Genomic DNA, 18,722 nt, shown 5'->3' on the forward strand with positions numbered 1-18,722 from the left:
CTGACAAATATTTCCCCATTGGGGGTACATTTTAGAAAAAACTTTTTATGGGGATTATAGACACCCTTGCCAAAAAAATTGACTGGCTGTAGCAGCACGGGATACGTTAGCCCTGGTGATCTAGTGGTGGTGGATGATGAGATGTGGAGGAAGGCCTCATTAAAAACTAGGCCCAATTTAAAGTAGCGGGTCACCTAGACTTCTAATGCCCATACACTAAGTGCATGGGTTGACAAACATTTCCCCATGGAAGGTACATTTTTTAAAAAAAATTATGGGGATCATAGACACCCTTGGCAAAAAATTGACTGGCTGTACCAGAATTGAACACGTTAATCCTGATGATCTGGTGGCAGAGGATGATGAGATGTGGTGCAAGGCCTCATTAAAAACTAGGCCCAATTTAAAGGAGCTGGTCTCCTAGCCTTGTAATGCCTATACACTAAGTGTATGGGCTGAGAAACATTTCCCCCTGGGGGAGTAAAATTTTTTTTGTTTTCAAATTAGTAACGGGCATCATAAAAACACCCTTGCACAAAAAACTAGTGACTTTTGCATCACGGAATACGTTCAACCTGGTGTTCTAGTGGTTGTGGATGATGAGGATGAGTATAAGGAGGATGATAACACCAAATAGACCAAATCAGGAAGCGTATACGCATGTGTGGTTGTGAAGAGAAGCGGAATGGTGACGCTAATTATGGCATCATCGCCGCTCACCATCTTGGTGCAGTCCTCAAAGTTTTGGAGGATGGTACATATGTCTGACATCAATGTCCACTCCTGAGGTCTTATGTGTGGAGTCTTACCTGAATAATGACGGCCTTGTTGATGCTGATAGTCAACAACTGCCCTCTTCTGCTCATAAATCCTTTCCAACATATGCAGTGTAGAGTTCCAAATCATGGGGGCATCACACACCAGCCAGTGAACTGGAAGACGAAAATGCTGCTGAAGCACGGCAAGGGCGACTGAAGCTATAGCTAACTTTCTAAAATGGGCAGACAGGTGGCGTACTTTCACTAGCAGATCGTGCAGCTCTGGGTAGCTTATGAGAAAACGTTGAATGATGAGGTTAAGCACATGGGCTAGGCAAGGTACATGTGTGAGCTCACCTTGCCTCAGAGCCACTAGGTTCCGGCCATTATGACACACGACCATGCCTGGCTGTAGGTTCAGCGGTGTCATCCAAAAATCTGACTGCTCTTTCAGCGCTGTCCGCAAGTCTTCAGCATTGTGGGGTTTGCCACCTAAGCAGATTAGCTTCAGCACAGCCTGTTGCCGCTTGGCTGAGACAGTGCTTCCAGCTTCTGACTGATATGCTAATTTCAGAGATGGAGGCTGAAGAGGAGGAGCTGGAGCTGTAGACTGTGGGGGCAACCCCGATTGACGTAGGGACCGCAATCCTCGGCGTCGGGAGGATGTGTTCCATCCCAAGGTCTGAATGGGTTCCGGCTTCCACTATGTTAACCTAGTTTGCCCAGTGAGATGGGCAGCGAGATGTACCATCCCTACCCAGAAGCACTTGTCCACGTGTCCGTGGTTAGGTGGACTTTCCCAGTAACAGCATTGTTGAGAGCACAGGTAATGTTGTGGGACATGTGCTGGTGTAAAGCCGGTACGACACACCTGGAGAAATAGTGGCGACTGGGGACCGAGTACCTTGGGACGGCTGCCGCCATCAGGTTGCAGAAAGCTTCCGTCTGAGCGAGCCTAAAAGGCAACATTTCGAGCGCAAGCAGATGAGAAATGTGAGAATTTAGTACTGTAGCCTGTGGGGCATTGGTTGCGTATTTCCGCTTGCGTTCCAATGACTGGGTATAGACAACTGAAGGCTGCACTGGGACAAGGACGTGGACGGGCTTGATGATGGTGCTGGTTGACTGTGGGCAACAATAGGTGCAGGGCATGAGACATCTTCACGTGGACTGGGGATTTGCTTCTATGCAAAACAGTGGACGAAGCAGTGGTGTCACCTGCAGACAGTGTTCCTGGTGCCTGGGGTTCAGCCCACAAAGTTGGGTGCTTTTCTGTCATGTGCCTGATCATGCTGGTGGCGGTCAGGCTGGTAGTTTTGCTACCCCTGCTGATGCGGGCATGCAGGTGCTGCAAATGGCCTGTTTGGGGTTATCGTCAGAGTCTTTAAAAAATAACCATACTTGGAAAGATCTAACAGTTGGAATGGCAACTTCCGTCATGTTGGTGTTACGTGGAATGGATGCACGCCTTCTGTCTGCGGCCACCACACCACTTCTTCCTGCCTCTTGGGGTGCTATGCCTCCTTCCCCATGTGTGCTGCTGTCCTCGCTCTGCATGTCCTCCTGCCATGTTGGGTCAGTTACTATGTCATCTTCCACTTCGTCTTCCACATCCGCACCCTGCTCTGCCTCCTAACTTTCTGGCAACTGTATCCCATCATCGTCCACCTCTTGTGACACTTTCTCATCATCACCTTGGTGTGACCGTGGCTGCTCAAATCTTTGGGCATCGCTACATGCGATCTCATCTTTCCCCACTTCAAGTTGACCAGCCGAGAGTCCGGAATCTTTAAAAGGAAAAGTGAATAGCTCTTTGGAGTGTCCAAGTGTGAGAGCAGTTGTCTCAGGGCACTTGGCATGGTGGGAGGAAGGAGGATCAGGGTGAATATTATGCAGTGCAGACTCACGGCTACTGAGGCTTGACCGTGTGGAAGACGTGGTGGTGGCTAATTGACTGGAAGCATTATCCACTATCCAACCAACAATGGTTTCACACTGCTCTGGCTTCAATAGTGGTATGCTACGGTCCCCTAGAAACTGGGACAGGAAGGTTGGGCAAGAAGATGTGGGTATTTGTTGTGGCCCACTTTCAGCTTGACCACTGCCTCGTCCTCTGCATGCACCATCAGCATCACATCCACTTCCCTGTCCCTTGCCTTGCCCATTTTAAATGGACTACTGAAATATTTTAAAAGTTCAATACAAATGGATTAATTTTGAGAAAACTTATGTGATCAGTAAGAAAAGATAGAACAGGCGTCTGACTGAGATAACAATAAACATAAGGATGAATGACCTCTGGGAGATTAAAACATCCAACACCGCGGAGACACCATCACGTGTTTCTCAACGCAGTGATCCAGAACACTGCCCCCATCCCTTATGGGAACTATGCACATGCATGTAGAAAAGCTGCGGAGACACCATCACGTGTTTCTCAACGCAAGCAATAAATAGCCAGGTCTTTCACCGGGAAGGAACAACCACGGGAAGGGCAGCATCCAAAAAGGAAAACCACCTATGCCAAAACATGGTATCCATCCACAGACAGCTGTTTCGGGGTATTTGCCTCTCATCAGTGTGGAGTAGGAAACTGGCTATTAGGAGCAGTGCCTAGTAAAAGGACTATAAACATAAGGATGAATGACCTCGGGGAGATCAAAGCATCCAACACCGCGGAGACACCATCACGTGTTTCTCAACTCAGTGATCCAGAACACTGCCCCCATCCCTTATGGCAACTATGCAAATGCATGTAGAAAAGCCGCGGAGACACCATCACGTGTTTCTCAACACAAGCAATAAATAGCTAGGTCTTTCACCGGGAAGGCACAACCACGGGAAGGGCAGCATCCAAAAAGGAAAACCACCTATGCCAAAACATGGTATCAATCCACAGACAGCTGTTTCGGGGTATTTGCCCCTCATCAGTGTGGAGTAGGAAACTGGCTATTAGGAGCAGTGCCTAGTAAAAGGACTATAAACATAAGGATGAATGACCTCGGGGAGATCAAAGCATCCAACACCGCGGAGACACCATCACGTGTTTCTCAACTCAGTGATCCAGAACACTGCCCCCATCCCTTATGGCAACTATGCAAATGCATGTAGAAAAGCCGCGGAGACACCATCACGTGTTTCTCAACACAAGCAATAAATAGCTAGGTCTTTCACCGGGAAGGCACAACCACGGGAAGGGCAGCATCCAAAAAGGAAAACCACCTATGCCAAAACATGGTATCAATCCACAGACAGCTGTTTCGGGGTATTTGCCCCTCATCAGTGTGGAGTAGGAAACTGGCTATTAGGAGCAGTGCCTAGTAAAAGGACTATAAACATAAGGATGAATGACCTCAGGGAGATCAAAACATCCAACACAGCGGAGACACCATCACGTGTTTCTCAACGCAGTGATCCAGAACACTGCCCCCATCCCTTATGGGAACTATGCAAATGCATGTAGAAAATTATTACACATGATTTTATGATGTTACATCGGCTCTTCTCATCTAGGTCTCGACAATATCAGATCCTCTCAGTGAAGATCTTCTACATAAAAGAATTTTTCTGATTTACCCATCAAAGATAAATATGGACAGAGACAAGATGGCGGAGAGGATATTACAACTCACACTAGAGATCCTCTTCCGGCTTACTGGAGAGGTGAGAGATTCTGATGACGTCACATTACATCATTCTCATCTATGGGAATAACAGATGGACAGAACTGGAGAGGTGAGGACTCTGGAAATGTCTGTAGTGAGACTTATTAATGTGTCTCTCCATAACCAGGATTACACAGTAGTGAAGAAGACCTCTAGTGAGCGCTGTCAGGACCCTGTGTCTGAGGGATGGGGTAGACCCCTGAGCCCAATCACGGGGCTTCCACCTCACACCCTGTTACATGAGAACATCAATGACCAGAAGATCCTAGAACTCACCTACAAGATAATTGAGCTGCTGTCTGGAGAGGTAAGGCTACCGAGATGCTGGGACATTATACAGTAACAATATGAAGTGATGATGGTAACACAGTATGTGTCAGGTTCCTATAAGGTGTCAGGATGTCACCATCTATTTCTCCATGGAGGAGTGGGAGTATTTAGAAGGACACAAAGATGTGTACAAAGCCATCATGATGGAGGTTCCCCAGACCCTCACATCACCAGGTAATAGACAGGACTTAATTCACACGGCATATAATTATCTCAATGTAAATAATTCAGTCCATGTATGTGTTTTCTTCAGTTCTATCTAGCAAAAAGACAACACCAGAGAGATTTCCCCGTCCTCTTCTTCCACAGGACTCTAAACAAGAAGATCCCGATGTTCCTCAGGATCATCAGGTAGATGGAGAGATGGTCTCATGAGATCTCTCCTATGATGTGTAGACGGCTGTGAAGGTCTTGTGCTCAGTCTTGTTTTATCCACCAGCATTATATGTTTTATACTTGTGTAATGAGAACGGTCGAAATGGCAGGATTAGAGCTGATCATAGATGTGATTTCTCCATCTGTTTGCAATCTTAACAATATTTGTTTCAGGGTGAAGATCTGACCCATATTAATACTACAGAGACAAATGTGAGGGGTGATGAGGGGTGTAAAGAGGAGATTCATACATATCACTACCCAGGTGAGTAGTAACCACTAAATGCAGAGAAGTCACAGATTGTTCTCAGTCACCGACTGTCACTGCTTTATCGTTCATGTAGTATGGCCATATCACAATCATGTGATCACCATTTTGCCTCTAGACCACAACATTCTCCTCAACCCAAAACTGTTCAAATGACTACTTAGCCAAATCAGTTCTCATGCTTCGCACTGACGAGGGCCAACAGCCCGAAACACTCTGCGAATTGAGATATTGATTTGGCTTTTATCCTAAGTCATATTGCACGACTCGTTAAAGGGTTGATTGTAACTTGTAGGATTGCTACTTCCAACAGGTGGCGCTATAGAGTTTAAGTCCTCTTTTTCTCAGAAGAGGCAATTTGCAAATGACTTTGGGCATTGAAAGCCCTTTTCTATAGAACAACCTGGAGGATGCATCTACCCTCTGGGATTAGAAGACGTTGACCGTCACCTGCCCAGATCTGTAAACTAGAAAGCCAAATGACAGCGTACATAGAATGTGCTGACAAGTTAGAAAATCACTTGAAGAAAAATATTATGATGGACCTGTAAGAGAAAGCGGAGGGTAATGATGCTGTTGGCTTCCTAGAATCCTGATTTCATATTGGATGAATCTACCTTCTCTCCCTTCTGTGCTGCTGAATGTGCTCATATGGTTCCAACAAGACCAGGTCCAGCCTTTCTGGTTAAACAGTTTAATAATTTACAACATTAATTGTGCAGTGAGGCCAAGTGTGAATTTCTGTACAATAACAACAGTTTCCCTTTTTCCTGACTGTTCAATTTCTTTTAAAACCAATTAATTTCAAACAGGATTGCAATAACATTACATTGCGATAAAAATATTACACCTGTGCCATGATATATCTGTAAGCTGTGCGTGGTTGATGGCTGTAATATACATATATTCACTCCTGCAGGAGATGTGTTGGCATGGCTCGAGCCCTGGTTTCATGGATTCACTCCACGTCATAAATTCCATTTTGCTTTAAATCCTAAGGAATTCAGATTACTGCACAATCTCTCCTGAAATTGGGAGCACTAATACTTTTTCTACTCTTCTGGTCAGAACTCATCGTAGCTCCAATGGTCCACCGTAAATGAGTGTAACTCCAGTTTAGTGTTGGAGTTCTCCTCTCATACATACGTTGTTGATGTGGGCGTAACATTTTTTTTAATTCTACGTTTGTTTTCTGTTTTTCATTCTGTATTGATTGTGCTGGGATTGGTCTGCCTCCCTTATGTGAGTCTAACTTCCTGGTAGTCTTTAAAAAGAATGGTCTCCATTGATTCTTTCAAATGCCTAAGGTCTAAATTTAAGACACCTCACCACTGCAGTAAAAATCTCTTTAAATGTCTAATATTTCTTCTTAAAACTCACCTGATAGAAAATATTGACCCTTATGATAAGTTAGATTGCCAAGAGACACTGAGCCCCATACTCTAATTATGCAAGAGAGGTTTCCCCCCTTGTTAATCAACTTCCTTTTTTTAGTTTGGAAAACTGTTCAGCTTGATAATTTCAGTAGATGTTATTGTCTTTAGTCACAGTTTTGCCCATCACCCTTTAACTTCTTTAACCTCTCTACATGGATCTGGAATTACACAGGGACCACTAGGCTTGGGCCATGGTGTATCTGTTGTTCTGTAGAGTGAGATGAGAAAAACAATATTCTGTTAGCTGGGTCAGAATGAGTAGAGCAGAGAAAATACAAAATTAGAAGACATAAGAGTAGTCAGTAAATGGGCCGGGGCACAGCAGGAAACAAATACACAAGCTGGGACCTGAGCACAGAAGACTGAACCAGAGGAGAACAATGCTGTATCTGGCAGCTTCCGCAATTATGCTTCAAGCTTTAGCAGGGTGTGGTCATTTCCATTTGGCTGAAGCAGGGAGCAGATTGCTTCTTTTGGGCAGCTCACACACCCATACTGCCGTAATGGATGGTACTACTGGTCCCAGGCACCCTAATCTTAGTGGCTGGACAGAGCCTCCACCATCCAGACCTTCTGGTTCGTAGGACAGAAGCCATGGTATAACAAAATGGCAGAAAAACACAGCAGCAGAAATCCCCATAAAATAAATATTTTGGAAATTATAATCCCTTGATGACCCAGCCTATTTTGACCTTAATGACCTGGCCATTTTTTGCAATTGTGACCAGTGTCCCTTTATGAGATAATAACTCAGGAACGCTTCAACAGATCCTAGCGATTCTGAGAATTTTTTTTCGTGACATATTGGGCTTCATGATAGCGGTAAATTTAGGTCGATTAATTTTTGCGCTTATTTGTGGACAAAACGGAAATTTGGCAAAAATTTTGAAAATTTTGCAATTTTCAAATTTTTTACTTTTATTCTGTTAAACCAGAGTTATGTGACACAAAATAGTTAATAAATAATATTACTCACATGTCTACTTTACATCAGCACAATTTTGGAAACAACATTTTTTTTGTTACGAAGCTATAAAAGTTAAAAGTTGACCAGCGACTTCTCATTTTTACAACAAAATTTACAAAACCTTTTTTTAGGGACCACCTCACATTTGAAGTCAGTTTGAGGGGTCTATATTGCTGAAAATACCCCAAAGTGATACCATTTTAAAAACTTCACCCCGAAGGTGCTCAAAACCGCATTCAAGAAGTTTATTAACCCTTCAGGCGTTTCACAGCAGCAGAAGCAACATGGAAGGAAAAAATGAACATTTAACTTTTTAGTCACAAAAATGATCTTTTAGCAACAATTTTTTTATTTTCCCAAGGAGAAAGTAGACCCCAAAAGTTGTTGTCCAATTTGTTGAGTATGCTGAAACCCCACATGTAGGGGGGAACCACTGTTAGGGCGCACGGCGGGGCTTGGAAGGGAAGGAGCGCCATTTGACTTTTTGAATGGAAAATTATCTCCAATTGTTAGCAGACACCATGTCGCTTTTGGAGAGCCCGTGTGCCTAAACATTGGAGCACCCCCATAAGTGACCCCATTTTGGAAACTAGACCCCCAAAGGAACTTATCTAGATGCATGGTGAGCACTTTGAACCCCCAGGTGCTTCACAAATTGATCCGTAAAAATGAAAAAGTACTTTTTTTTATCCTAATTTTTTTTATTTTCACATGGGCAACAGGATAAAATGGATCCTAAAATTTGTTGGGCAAGTTCTCCTGACTACTCCGATACCTCATATGTGGGGGTAAACCACTGTTTGGTTGCATGGCAGGGCTCGGAAGGGAAGTAGCGCCATTTGAGTTTTTGAATGGAAAATTAGCTCCAATCCTTAGCAGACACCATGTCGTGTTTGGAGAGCCCCTGGGTGCCTAAACATTGGCGCTCCCCCATAAGTCACCCCATTTTGGAAACTAGACCTCCCAAGGAACTAATCTAGATGTGTGGTGAGCACTTTGAACCCCCAAGTGCTTCACAGAGGTTTATAATGCAAAGCCGTGAAAATAAAAAATCTTTTTTCCTCAAAAATTATTTTTTAGCCTGCAATTTTTTATTTTCACAAAAGTAACAGGAGAAATTGGCCCCCAACAGTTGTTGTCCAGTTTGTCCTGATTACGCTGATACCCCATATGTGGGGGTAAACCACTGTTTGGGCACATGTCGGGGCTCGGAAGGGAAGTGGTGACTTTTTGGAATACAGACTTTGATGGAATGGTCTGCGGGCGTCATGTCGCGTTTGGAGACCGCCTCATGTGCCTAGACAGTGGAAAACCCCCAATTCTAACTCCAACCCTGCCCCTAATCCTAACCCTACCCCTAATCCCAACCCTATTCCTAATCCTACCCCTAATCCCAACCCTAATCCTAACCCTAATCCCAACCCTATCCCTACCCTACCGCCAACCCTAATCCTAATTTTACCCATAATCTCAACCCTAATCCTAACCCTACCCCTAATATCAACCCTAACCCCAACTCTACCACTAACCCTACCCCTAATCCCAACCCTAATCCTAACCCTACCTGTAATCCCAACCCTATCCCTACCCTACCGCCAACCCTAATCCCAACCCTACCCCTAATCCTAACCCTATCCCTAATCCCAAGCCTACCCCTAATCCTAACCCTACACCTAATGTCAACCCTAACCCCAACCCTACAACTAACCCTACCCCTAATCCCAACACTAATCCCAACCCTACCCCTAATCCCAACCCTAATCCTAACCCTACCCCTAATATCAACCCCAACCCTACCCCTAATTCCAACCCTAATCCTAACCCTACCTCTAATATCAACAATAAACCTCAACCTTAACCCTACCCCTAATCCCAACACTCCCTACCCCAAAACATAACCTTACCCTACCGCTAATCCCAACCCTACCCCTAATCCTAACCCTACCCCTAATCCCAACCCTAATCCTAACCCTACCCCTAATATCAACCCTACCCTAATCCCAACCCTAACCCTAATTGGACAACTGGCCCAGGGGGGTGATCACCAGGGCAGGGGGTGATCAGCGTCGCAGGGGGGTGATCAGCGTCGCAGGGGGGAGATCAGCATCGCAGGGGGGAGATCAGCGTTGCATGGGGGAGATCAGCGTCACAGGGGGGAGATCAGAGTCGCAGGGGGAGATCAGCATCGCAGGGGAATATCTGCGGGGCAGAGGAGAGCTCAGCGTCGCATGGGGAGGTCAGCATCGCAGGCGGGGAGATCAGCGTTGCAATGGGGAGATCAGCATCGCAGGGAGAGATCAGTGGGGCAGGGGGAGATCAGCGTCGCAGGGGGGAGATCAGAGGGGGGTGATCACCGGGGACAGGAGGGGACGGTCAGGTGCGGGGGGTGGCTGAGGATATGCCGGAGGAGATGGAGCCGGTGGCAGCAGCAGTAACAGTTAATAGTTATTAAGGTTGGAGGAAGACCAAGTTCATCTATTTCAACCCATAGCCTAACCTAACATGTTGTCCAGAGGACGGCAAAAAAAAACCCATGTGGCATAGGGTAAGGCTGGTTTCACACTTGCGTTTTAAAACGCAGCGTTTTAAACGCAAACGCATTTGGTGCAAAAACGCGTTTAAATGCAGCGGTTTTTAGACGCATGCGTTTTTGCGTTTAAACGCGTTTTGACGCGTTTAAACTCGTTTTTTCTGCGTTTGCGTTTTTGAAACGTATGATGAGAAGTGTGTGACAGCTGCCAATCATCAAAATCAACTAGAAAACCCACTATAAACATAAATACCTAGGGTTAGGGTTAGGATCCCTAGTAACCCTAGGGATCCTAACCCTAACCCTAGGGATCCTAACCCTAACACAAACTCTAACCCTAACCCTAGGAATCAAAACCCTAACACAAACCCTAACCCTAAGGATCCTAACCCTAACACAAACTCTAACCCTAACCTTAAACCTAGGAATCCTAACCCTAACACAAACCCTAACCCTAAGGATCCTAACCCTAACACAAACTCTAACCCTAACCCTAAAACACAAACTCTAACCCTAACCCTAGGAATCCTAACCCTAACACAAACCCTAACCCTAAGGATCCTAACCCTAACACAAACTCTAACCCTAACCCTAGGAATCCTAACCCTAACTCTAACCCTAACCCTAGGAATCCTAACCCTAACCCTAAAACACAAACTGTAACCCTAACCCTAACCCTAGGAATCCTAACCCTAACACAAACCCTAACCCTAGGGATCCTAACCCTAGGGTTAGGGTTAGGATCCCTAGGGTTAGGGCTAGGGTTAGGGTTTGGGCTAGGGTTAGGGTTTGTGTTAGGGTTTGTGTTATAGTTTGGGTTAGAGTTTGTGTTACAGTTTGGGTTAGAGTTTGTGTTTTAGGGTTAGGGTTTGTGTTAGGGTTTGTGTTATAGTTTGGGTTAGAGTTTGTGTTACAGTTTGGGTTAGAGTTTGTGTTTTAGGGTTAGGGTTTGTGTTAGGGTTTGTGTTAGAGTTTGTGTTAGAGTTTGTGTTACAGTTTGGGTTAGAGTTTGTGTTTTAGGGTTAGGGTTGGGGGGTGGCTTATAAGTGTGTATTCTTGTGTTTTTCTATAAAAACGCATGCAAACGCATGTGCTTAAAAACGCATGTGTTTACATAGACATAAATACATTTTTTTGCCGTGAAAAAACGCATGCGTTTTTTCGCAGCAAAAAAAAACCCGCTAAAATTACTACATGTTGCATTTCTGCAACAAAACGCATGCAGATAAAAAACGCATGCGTTGCAAAAACGCGTCTAAACGCATGCAAAAAAACGTATGCGTTTTTAATGTTAAGTATAGGGAAAAAAACGCATGCTTTTTTTGCGTTTTTTACCGCAAAAACGCAAAAAAAAAAAAAAACGCAAATGTGAAACCACCCTAAGCTCCACATTGGGAAAAAAATTCCTTCCCGACTCCTCATACGGAAATCAGACTAGTTCCCTGGATCAACGCCCTATCGAGGAATCTAGTATATATAACCTGTAACATTATACTTTTCAAGAAACGTATCCAGTCCCCTCTTAAATTTAAGTAATGAATCACTCATTACAACATCATGTGGCAGAGAGTTCCATAGTCTCACTGCTCTTATGGTAAAGAATCTGCGTCTGTTATTATGCTTAAACCTTCTTTCCTCCAGACGTAGAGGATGCCCCCTTGTCCCTGTCTCAGGTCTATGATTATTGAGATCATCAGAAAGGTTTTTGTACTGTCACCTCATATATTTATACATTAAAATAAGATCACCCCTTAGCCTTTGTTTTTCCAAACTAATTAGCCCCAAGTGTAATAACCTATCTTGGTACTTCAGACCCCCCAGTCCTCTAATAACCTTGGTTGCTCTTCTCTTCACTCTAGTTCAGCTATGTCTTTCTTATGCACCGGAGACCAGAACTGTACACAGTAATGTAAGTGTGGTCGAACTAGTGACTTGTATAGAGGTAAAATTATGTCCTCCTCATGATCATCTATTCCTCTTTTAATGCATCCCATTATTTTATTTGCCTTTGTAGCAGCTGCCTGACACTCGCCACTAAATGGTTTTGTCATCCACCCATACACCCAGAACTTTTTCATTGACTATTTTGCCCAGAGTTTTAGAATTAAGAACATAGTTATACATCTTATTACTTCTACTCAAGTGCATGACCTTACATTTATCCCCATTAAAGCTCATTTGGCATTTATCAGCCCAAGCTTCTAGTTTACATAAATCATCCTGTAATATAAAAGTGTCCTCCTCTGTATTGATTACCCTGCAGAGTTTAGTGTCATCTGCAAATATTGAAATTCTGCTCTGTATGCCCCCTACAAGGTCATTAATAAATATGTTAAAAAGAAGAGGGCCCAATACTGACCCCTGTGGTACCCCACTGCTAACCCCGATCCAGTCCAAGTGTGCTCCATTACTAAATACCCTTTGTTTCCTATCCGTGAGCCAGCTCTTAACCCACTTATACATATTTTCCCCTATCCCCATTCTCATTTTATGTATCAACCTTTTGTGTGGCACCGTATCAAAAGCTTTTGAAAAGTCCATATACACTACATCCACTTGGTTCCCTTGGTCCAGTCTGGAACTAAAGGTACCTTCACACTGAGCAACTTTACAACGAGAACGACAGCGATCCGTGACGTTGCAGCGTCCTGGATAGCGATCTCGTTGTGTTTGACACGCAGCAGCGATCAGGATCCTGCTGTGACATCGCTGGTTGTTGCTGAAAGTCTGGAACTTTATTTGGTCGTCAGGTCGGCGTGATTTGTCCTGTTTGACAGCAAAAGCAACGATGCCTGCAATGTTTTCACATGGAGCGTGAACGATAAGTGAGTCGCCGTTACGTCACTGGATCGCTCCTGCATCGTTCTGGAGCTGCAGTGTTTGACGTCTCCTAGCGACCTAAACAGCAACACTGCAGCGATCGGCATCGTTGTCTATATCACTGCAGCGTCGCTTAATGTGACGGTACCTTTACCTCTTCATGGAAATTGATCAGATTAGTCTGACAGGAACGGTCCCTAGTAAACCCATGTTGATACTGGGTCATAAGGTTACTCCTCTTCAGATACTCCAGCATAGTATCCCTTAGAATGCCCTCCAGGATTTTACCCACAGTGGAGGTTAAGCTTACTGGCCTATAATTTCTGAGTTCAGTTTTTGTCCCCTTTTTGAATATTGGCACCACATTAGGGATGATCACCGGCGCAGGGGGGAGGGAGCGGAGGTCGGGAGGGAGCGGAGGTCGGGTGGTGTGGAATTGAACGGCAGGGGGAGCACAGGATAGCAGAGAGTACCTGGCGGCAGCGGTGATGACGGTGATCGAGGTGAGTATGTGGCAGGGCAGCCAGTAGGCATCTCACTGTTCAGCTTCCACAGACACCATGAAGCTGGACAGCGAGGCCACCCCTCCACATCTGAATGGAGAGATAGCATCACATGGACGCTAGCTCCAATCAGATCTGGGGGTGGTGACAAAAAGGTCACCAAAGCGATCGTAGCCTAAAGGGCTAAAATACAAGTCCCCCTGTTCCTGCAGGTCGGGTGAAATTGTAGATAATCCTTTCACCCAATCTGCAGGAACACTATCATTCTGTGACGCAGCATATGCGTCACAGGTCGGATTGGCACCGACTTTCATGACGCATACGCTGTGTCAGATGTCGGGAAAGGGTTAAAGGGAACCTGTCACCCCCAGGCGTTTTTAACTAAAAGAGCCAACTTGTGCAGCACTAATGCTGCATTCTGTCAAGGTGGCTCTTTTAGTTGTGGTCCCTGTCAACTCTGCAATATCCGTTTTTATAATTTGTCCCTCATACCTGTAGTTTGTCCGGGGGGCATGTCTTTTCCCCCCGGATACAAACGCTTCCCAGCCATCATTCAATACTCCGCGCGCTGGGGGACCCCTCCACTTCCTTCATTAACGTCACCGGCGCCTGCGCTGTAAGTTCCCATCGTGTGATGGGAGTCGAAGGGCAGCGCAAACTGCACATGCCAGAATTAAAACTTGCAGCGCAGGCGCCGGGGACCTTAATGGAGGAAGTGGAGGCGGCCCCCTGCGCGCGGAGTATTGAGTGATGTCTGGGAGGCGTTTGTGTCCAGGGGGAAAAGACATGCCCCCCGGACAAACTACGGTATGAGGGACAAATTATAAAAATGGAAATTGCAGTGTTGAAAGGGACCCCAACTAAAAGAGCCACCTTGACAGAATGCAGCATTAGTGCTGCACAAGGTGGCTCTTTTAGATAAAAACGCCTGGGGGGGGTGACAGGTTCCCTTTAATATATCGCTGCAGTGACTATTTTGACTCCACAGGTACTTTCCAGAAACTAGCACATAGTGGATGTTGTAGAGTTAAAATTACACATTTGCCATATTATTACCCAACACATAGTGCCCAGATAGTGCTCCAGGAGACACACACAGTAAATTAAGTGGGTTCATCTCACTATAGTAATGCCAAATACATGGATGCTAAATATGGTTTGGGCACAGTGCAAGACTCAGAAGCGAGGGGAACATTTGACTTTGGACCTGTGGATATTGCTGGATTGGTTTGTGGAAGCCATGTTGCTTTTCAATAGCCTTTGAGTCACTAATAACATAGAAACATCTTTTTCCAATTACAGACCTGAGTGGGGGCTTGTTTTTTCTGAGATGAGTAGATTTTTTCATTGGTATTATTATTGCCTACGTAACATTGTTTGGTGGCTTTTTATTCTATATTTGGAAAGCAGAATAAAAAAACAGTTGAACATCACGCTCCACTAGTTCATCCTATGAGGTTTTCTAGTAGACTGTGATCTGTCATTGCCTTGGTGAATAATTTAATATTTTTACATAACTTGCCATTTTTACTTACAATTTAAGCAGAAATACTCAAAAATATAAAATTCAATCATATTTTATAAAAAAATTAAAATTTGTTTTATTCTTGGCAGATAACTGTACTAGGAGATCAATGGGACAGCTGCCATCTTCAATTTTGAAATTGGATAATCTTGAGATCCCACAGGTTACAATTGAAGTGAATGTCATTACTCCAGATTTACCGTCATCCCTTCACACCAAAGATCAATCATCTGGTCTTTTGCAACAAGTCCCATCTTCTGATTCATTAATGACTACTAAGGAAAATCAAAGTCACAAACTAAGCATTAAAAAACTAATTGCTCCTAATGCAAAGAAGCCATTTTCACTTGCATGTTCCAAGTGTGAGAAATGTTTTAAGCAGAAATCAGATCTTGTTAGTCACCAGAGAAGTCACACAGGGAAGAGGCCATTTTCCTGTTCAGAATGTGGGAAATATTTTACACAGAAATCAAATTTTGTTAATCATCATAGAACTCACACAGGGGAGAAGCCATTTTCCTGTTCAGAATGTGAGAAATGTTTTAAGCAGAAAGCACATCTTGATGGCCACCAGAGAATGCACACAGGGCTAAAGTCTTTTTCCTGTTCAGAATGTGGGAAATGTTTTTACCAAAAATCAGATTTTGTTAAACACAAGAGAACTCACACAGGGGAGAAGCCTTTTTCATGTTCAGAATGTGGGAAATGTTTTAACCAGAAAGCGCATCTTGATGGCCACCAGAGAATCCACACAGGGCTAAAGCCTTTTTCCTGTTCAGAATGTGGGAAATGTTTTTACCAAAAATCAGATTTTGTTAAACACAAGAGAACTCACACAGGGGAGAAGCCTTTTTCATGTTCAGAATGTGGGAAATGTTTTAACCAGAAAGTGCATCTTGATAGCCACCAGAGAACCCACACAGGGGAGAAGCCTTTTTCATGTTTGGAATGTGAGAAATGTTTTAACCAGAAAGCACATCTTGATAGTCACCAGAGAACCCACACAGGTGAGAAGCCTTTTTCCTGTTCAGAATGTGGGAAATATTTTAACCAGAAATGGGTTCTTGTTATACACCAAAGAACTCACACAGGTGAGAAGCCTTTTACATGTTCTGAATGTGGGAAATGTTTTACTGAGAAATCAACTCTTATTACACATCTGAGAATTCACACAGGGGAGAAGCCTTTTTTTTGTTCTGAATGTGGGAAATATTTTACACACAAATCAAATTTTCTTAATCACCAGAGAACCCACATGGCGGGGAAGCCTTTTTACTGTTCAGAATGTGGGAAACATTTTACAAGGCAATCACATTTTGTTAAGCACCAAAGATCCCACACAGGGGAAAAGCCTTTTTCCTGTTCAGAATGTGGGAAACATTTTACACAGAAATCAAATTTTATTGCTCACCAGAGAATTCACACAGGCGAGAAGCCTTTTTCCTGTTCAGAATGTGGGAAACATTTTACACAAAAATCCAATTTTGTTAAGCACCAGAGAACCCACACAGGGGAGAAGCCTTTTTCCTGTTCAGAATGTGGAAAATGTTTTACAGTGAAAGCAAGTCTTACCAGACATCAGAGAACTCATGTTTGAAATGTGGAAAATGTTTTGTGAATAAATCATCTTTTATTAGTCATCAGAGCAGTCACACAAGGGAGAAAAATGTTTTATGTTCATAATGTGTAAAATGTTTTACTGGGAAATTAACTTTTAACAAAACACCTTGTTACACACCAGAAACTTCACACAGGGTAGAAGACATATTTATATTTAAAATGTGGGAAATATTTTGTTTGTAAATCAGTTCTTTTCACATATCAGAGAACTCACACCAGGGAGAAACTATATTCTTGTTTACAATGTGGGAAATTATCTCAATATCATATTTTGTTATACACCATAGAAACCATTTTCATGTTCAGAATGTGGAAATTGTTTTGTGGTGAAATCATCTTTTCTTAGTAACTATAACATTCACACCGGGAGAAGCCTTTTTTATGTTCTTAATGTGGGAAATGTTTTACTTTTAAATCAACTCTTAATAAATATCAAAGAAGTCACAAAAGGGAGAAGCATTTTTCATGTTCAGAATGTTGGAAGTGTTTTAACTGAAAATTGTATCCTAAAAGGATTGGCCACTATTAGGACAACCGATCTCCATATTCCATATTCAATGATACACCCTGCCACATTAAGGGTGGTAGCTGGAGGTACTGTGTACTTTCTTCAAGATTCAAAAGAAGCCCTTCACTTGGTGGAATGAGAATTGAATTGAATGAGAGGCAAATTCGCAAGGATCGAATTCGGGATGTTAAATATTAAATATCCTGCGGGACAAACTTTAATTTTTCAGAAATATAGTTATTTGTGAGTGTATGGGAAGAAGGGTGTTCCTGCTTGTTGTTGGACAGTTTTATACAAATTTTGAAATATTTTTTTTCTACAGGTTCTATTATGATTATATTGCAGTCCTTATGCCTTACTGGGGTTCAGTTATTTCCCAAAGAGACTTACAGTATATCACAAAAGTGAGTTCACCCCTCAACATTTTTGTAAATATTTTATCATATATTTTCATGGGACAACACTGAAGACCTGATACTTTGATACAATGTAAAGTAGTCAGTATACAGCTACTATAGCAATGTAAATTTGGTGCCCTCTAAATAACTCTGCACACAGCTATTAATGTCTAAAGCCCTGGCAACAAAAGACCTCTAAGTGAAAACTAAGTGAAAAATTTGCCATTTCACTCCCCGGTATCATGTGACTCATTAGTGTTACAACGTCTTGGGTGTGAATGGAAAGAAGGTTTGGTAAATTTGGTGTCATCACTCTCACACTGGTCACTGGAAATTCCAATATGGCACCTCATGGGTATGAAGTATGAAAAAATGAATTGTGGCTGTCACGGGCACAGCAACAGAGAGGAGCCAGAAGACCGCAGCATCTGATTGCTCTTACTCCTGCACTGAGAAGCACTTCTCCTTCGTTTTAATGGTGTTGGAAACTCTGAGCTCTCAGCTGAGCTCAGCTAGCCACCCCCATCCCTTTTCTAATCTTGGTCCTGATTCAAATTCATGTCAGAGCTAGCATTTCCTGCATGGCTTAGGAGGAGATGATAATAAATCTGTGACTGTTGGCGTGGTTTGTAAGTGTGTTTTTTCCCTTCACTCCTCTACTTTGTTTCTTTCCCCATCCTCGACTCCCCAGTGCATTCCTCTGTTATATATGAGTGCCTGGTGTTTTCAGTTTTCCCTTGTTTGTGTAGCCATGTTTGTCAGGTTGGTATGCTGCTGTGTACAGTAGCACTTCTATTCCCTGCGTGGTTGAAGAGAACAGTCAGGGTATGTGCACACGTCCGGATTTTTAGCGTTTTTTTTGCGGAATTTCGCAATAAAAACGCTATAAATCCGCTAAAAAAATGCTAACATTATGCATCCTATCTTTTAGAATGCATTCCGCATTTTTTGTGCATATGTTAGCGTTTTTTTCCGCAAAAAAAACGCATTCCGCAAAAAGAACGGACATGCTCATTCTT

General features: G+C 43.5%; 1 protein-coding gene across 1 annotated transcript in view; it reads left to right on the forward strand.

Moving 5' to 3' along the window:
- LOC138666512 (zinc finger protein 721-like) overlaps positions 1-18,322 on the forward strand; it is a 620,944-nt gene extending 602,622 nt beyond the window's left edge. Inside the window, exons 10-15 of the mRNA XM_069754726.1 lie at positions 4,272-4,421; positions 4,551-4,730; positions 4,804-4,927; positions 5,007-5,104; positions 5,303-5,393; positions 15,267-18,322. Coding sequence (XP_069610827.1) covers positions 4,272-4,421; positions 4,551-4,730; positions 4,804-4,927; positions 5,007-5,104; positions 5,303-5,393; positions 15,267-16,774 — 2,151 coding nt within the window. The 3' untranslated portion in view covers positions 16,775-18,322. The remainder of the gene's footprint in view (positions 1-4,271; positions 4,422-4,550; positions 4,731-4,803; positions 4,928-5,006; positions 5,105-5,302; positions 5,394-15,266) is intronic.
- Positions 18,323-18,722: the final 400 nt, after the last annotated feature.

This window comes from Ranitomeya imitator, chromosome 2 (assembly GCF_032444005.1).
Source record: "Ranitomeya imitator isolate aRanImi1 chromosome 2, aRanImi1.pri, whole genome shotgun sequence".
NCBI lineage: Eukaryota > Metazoa > Chordata > Amphibia > Anura > Dendrobatidae > Ranitomeya > Ranitomeya imitator.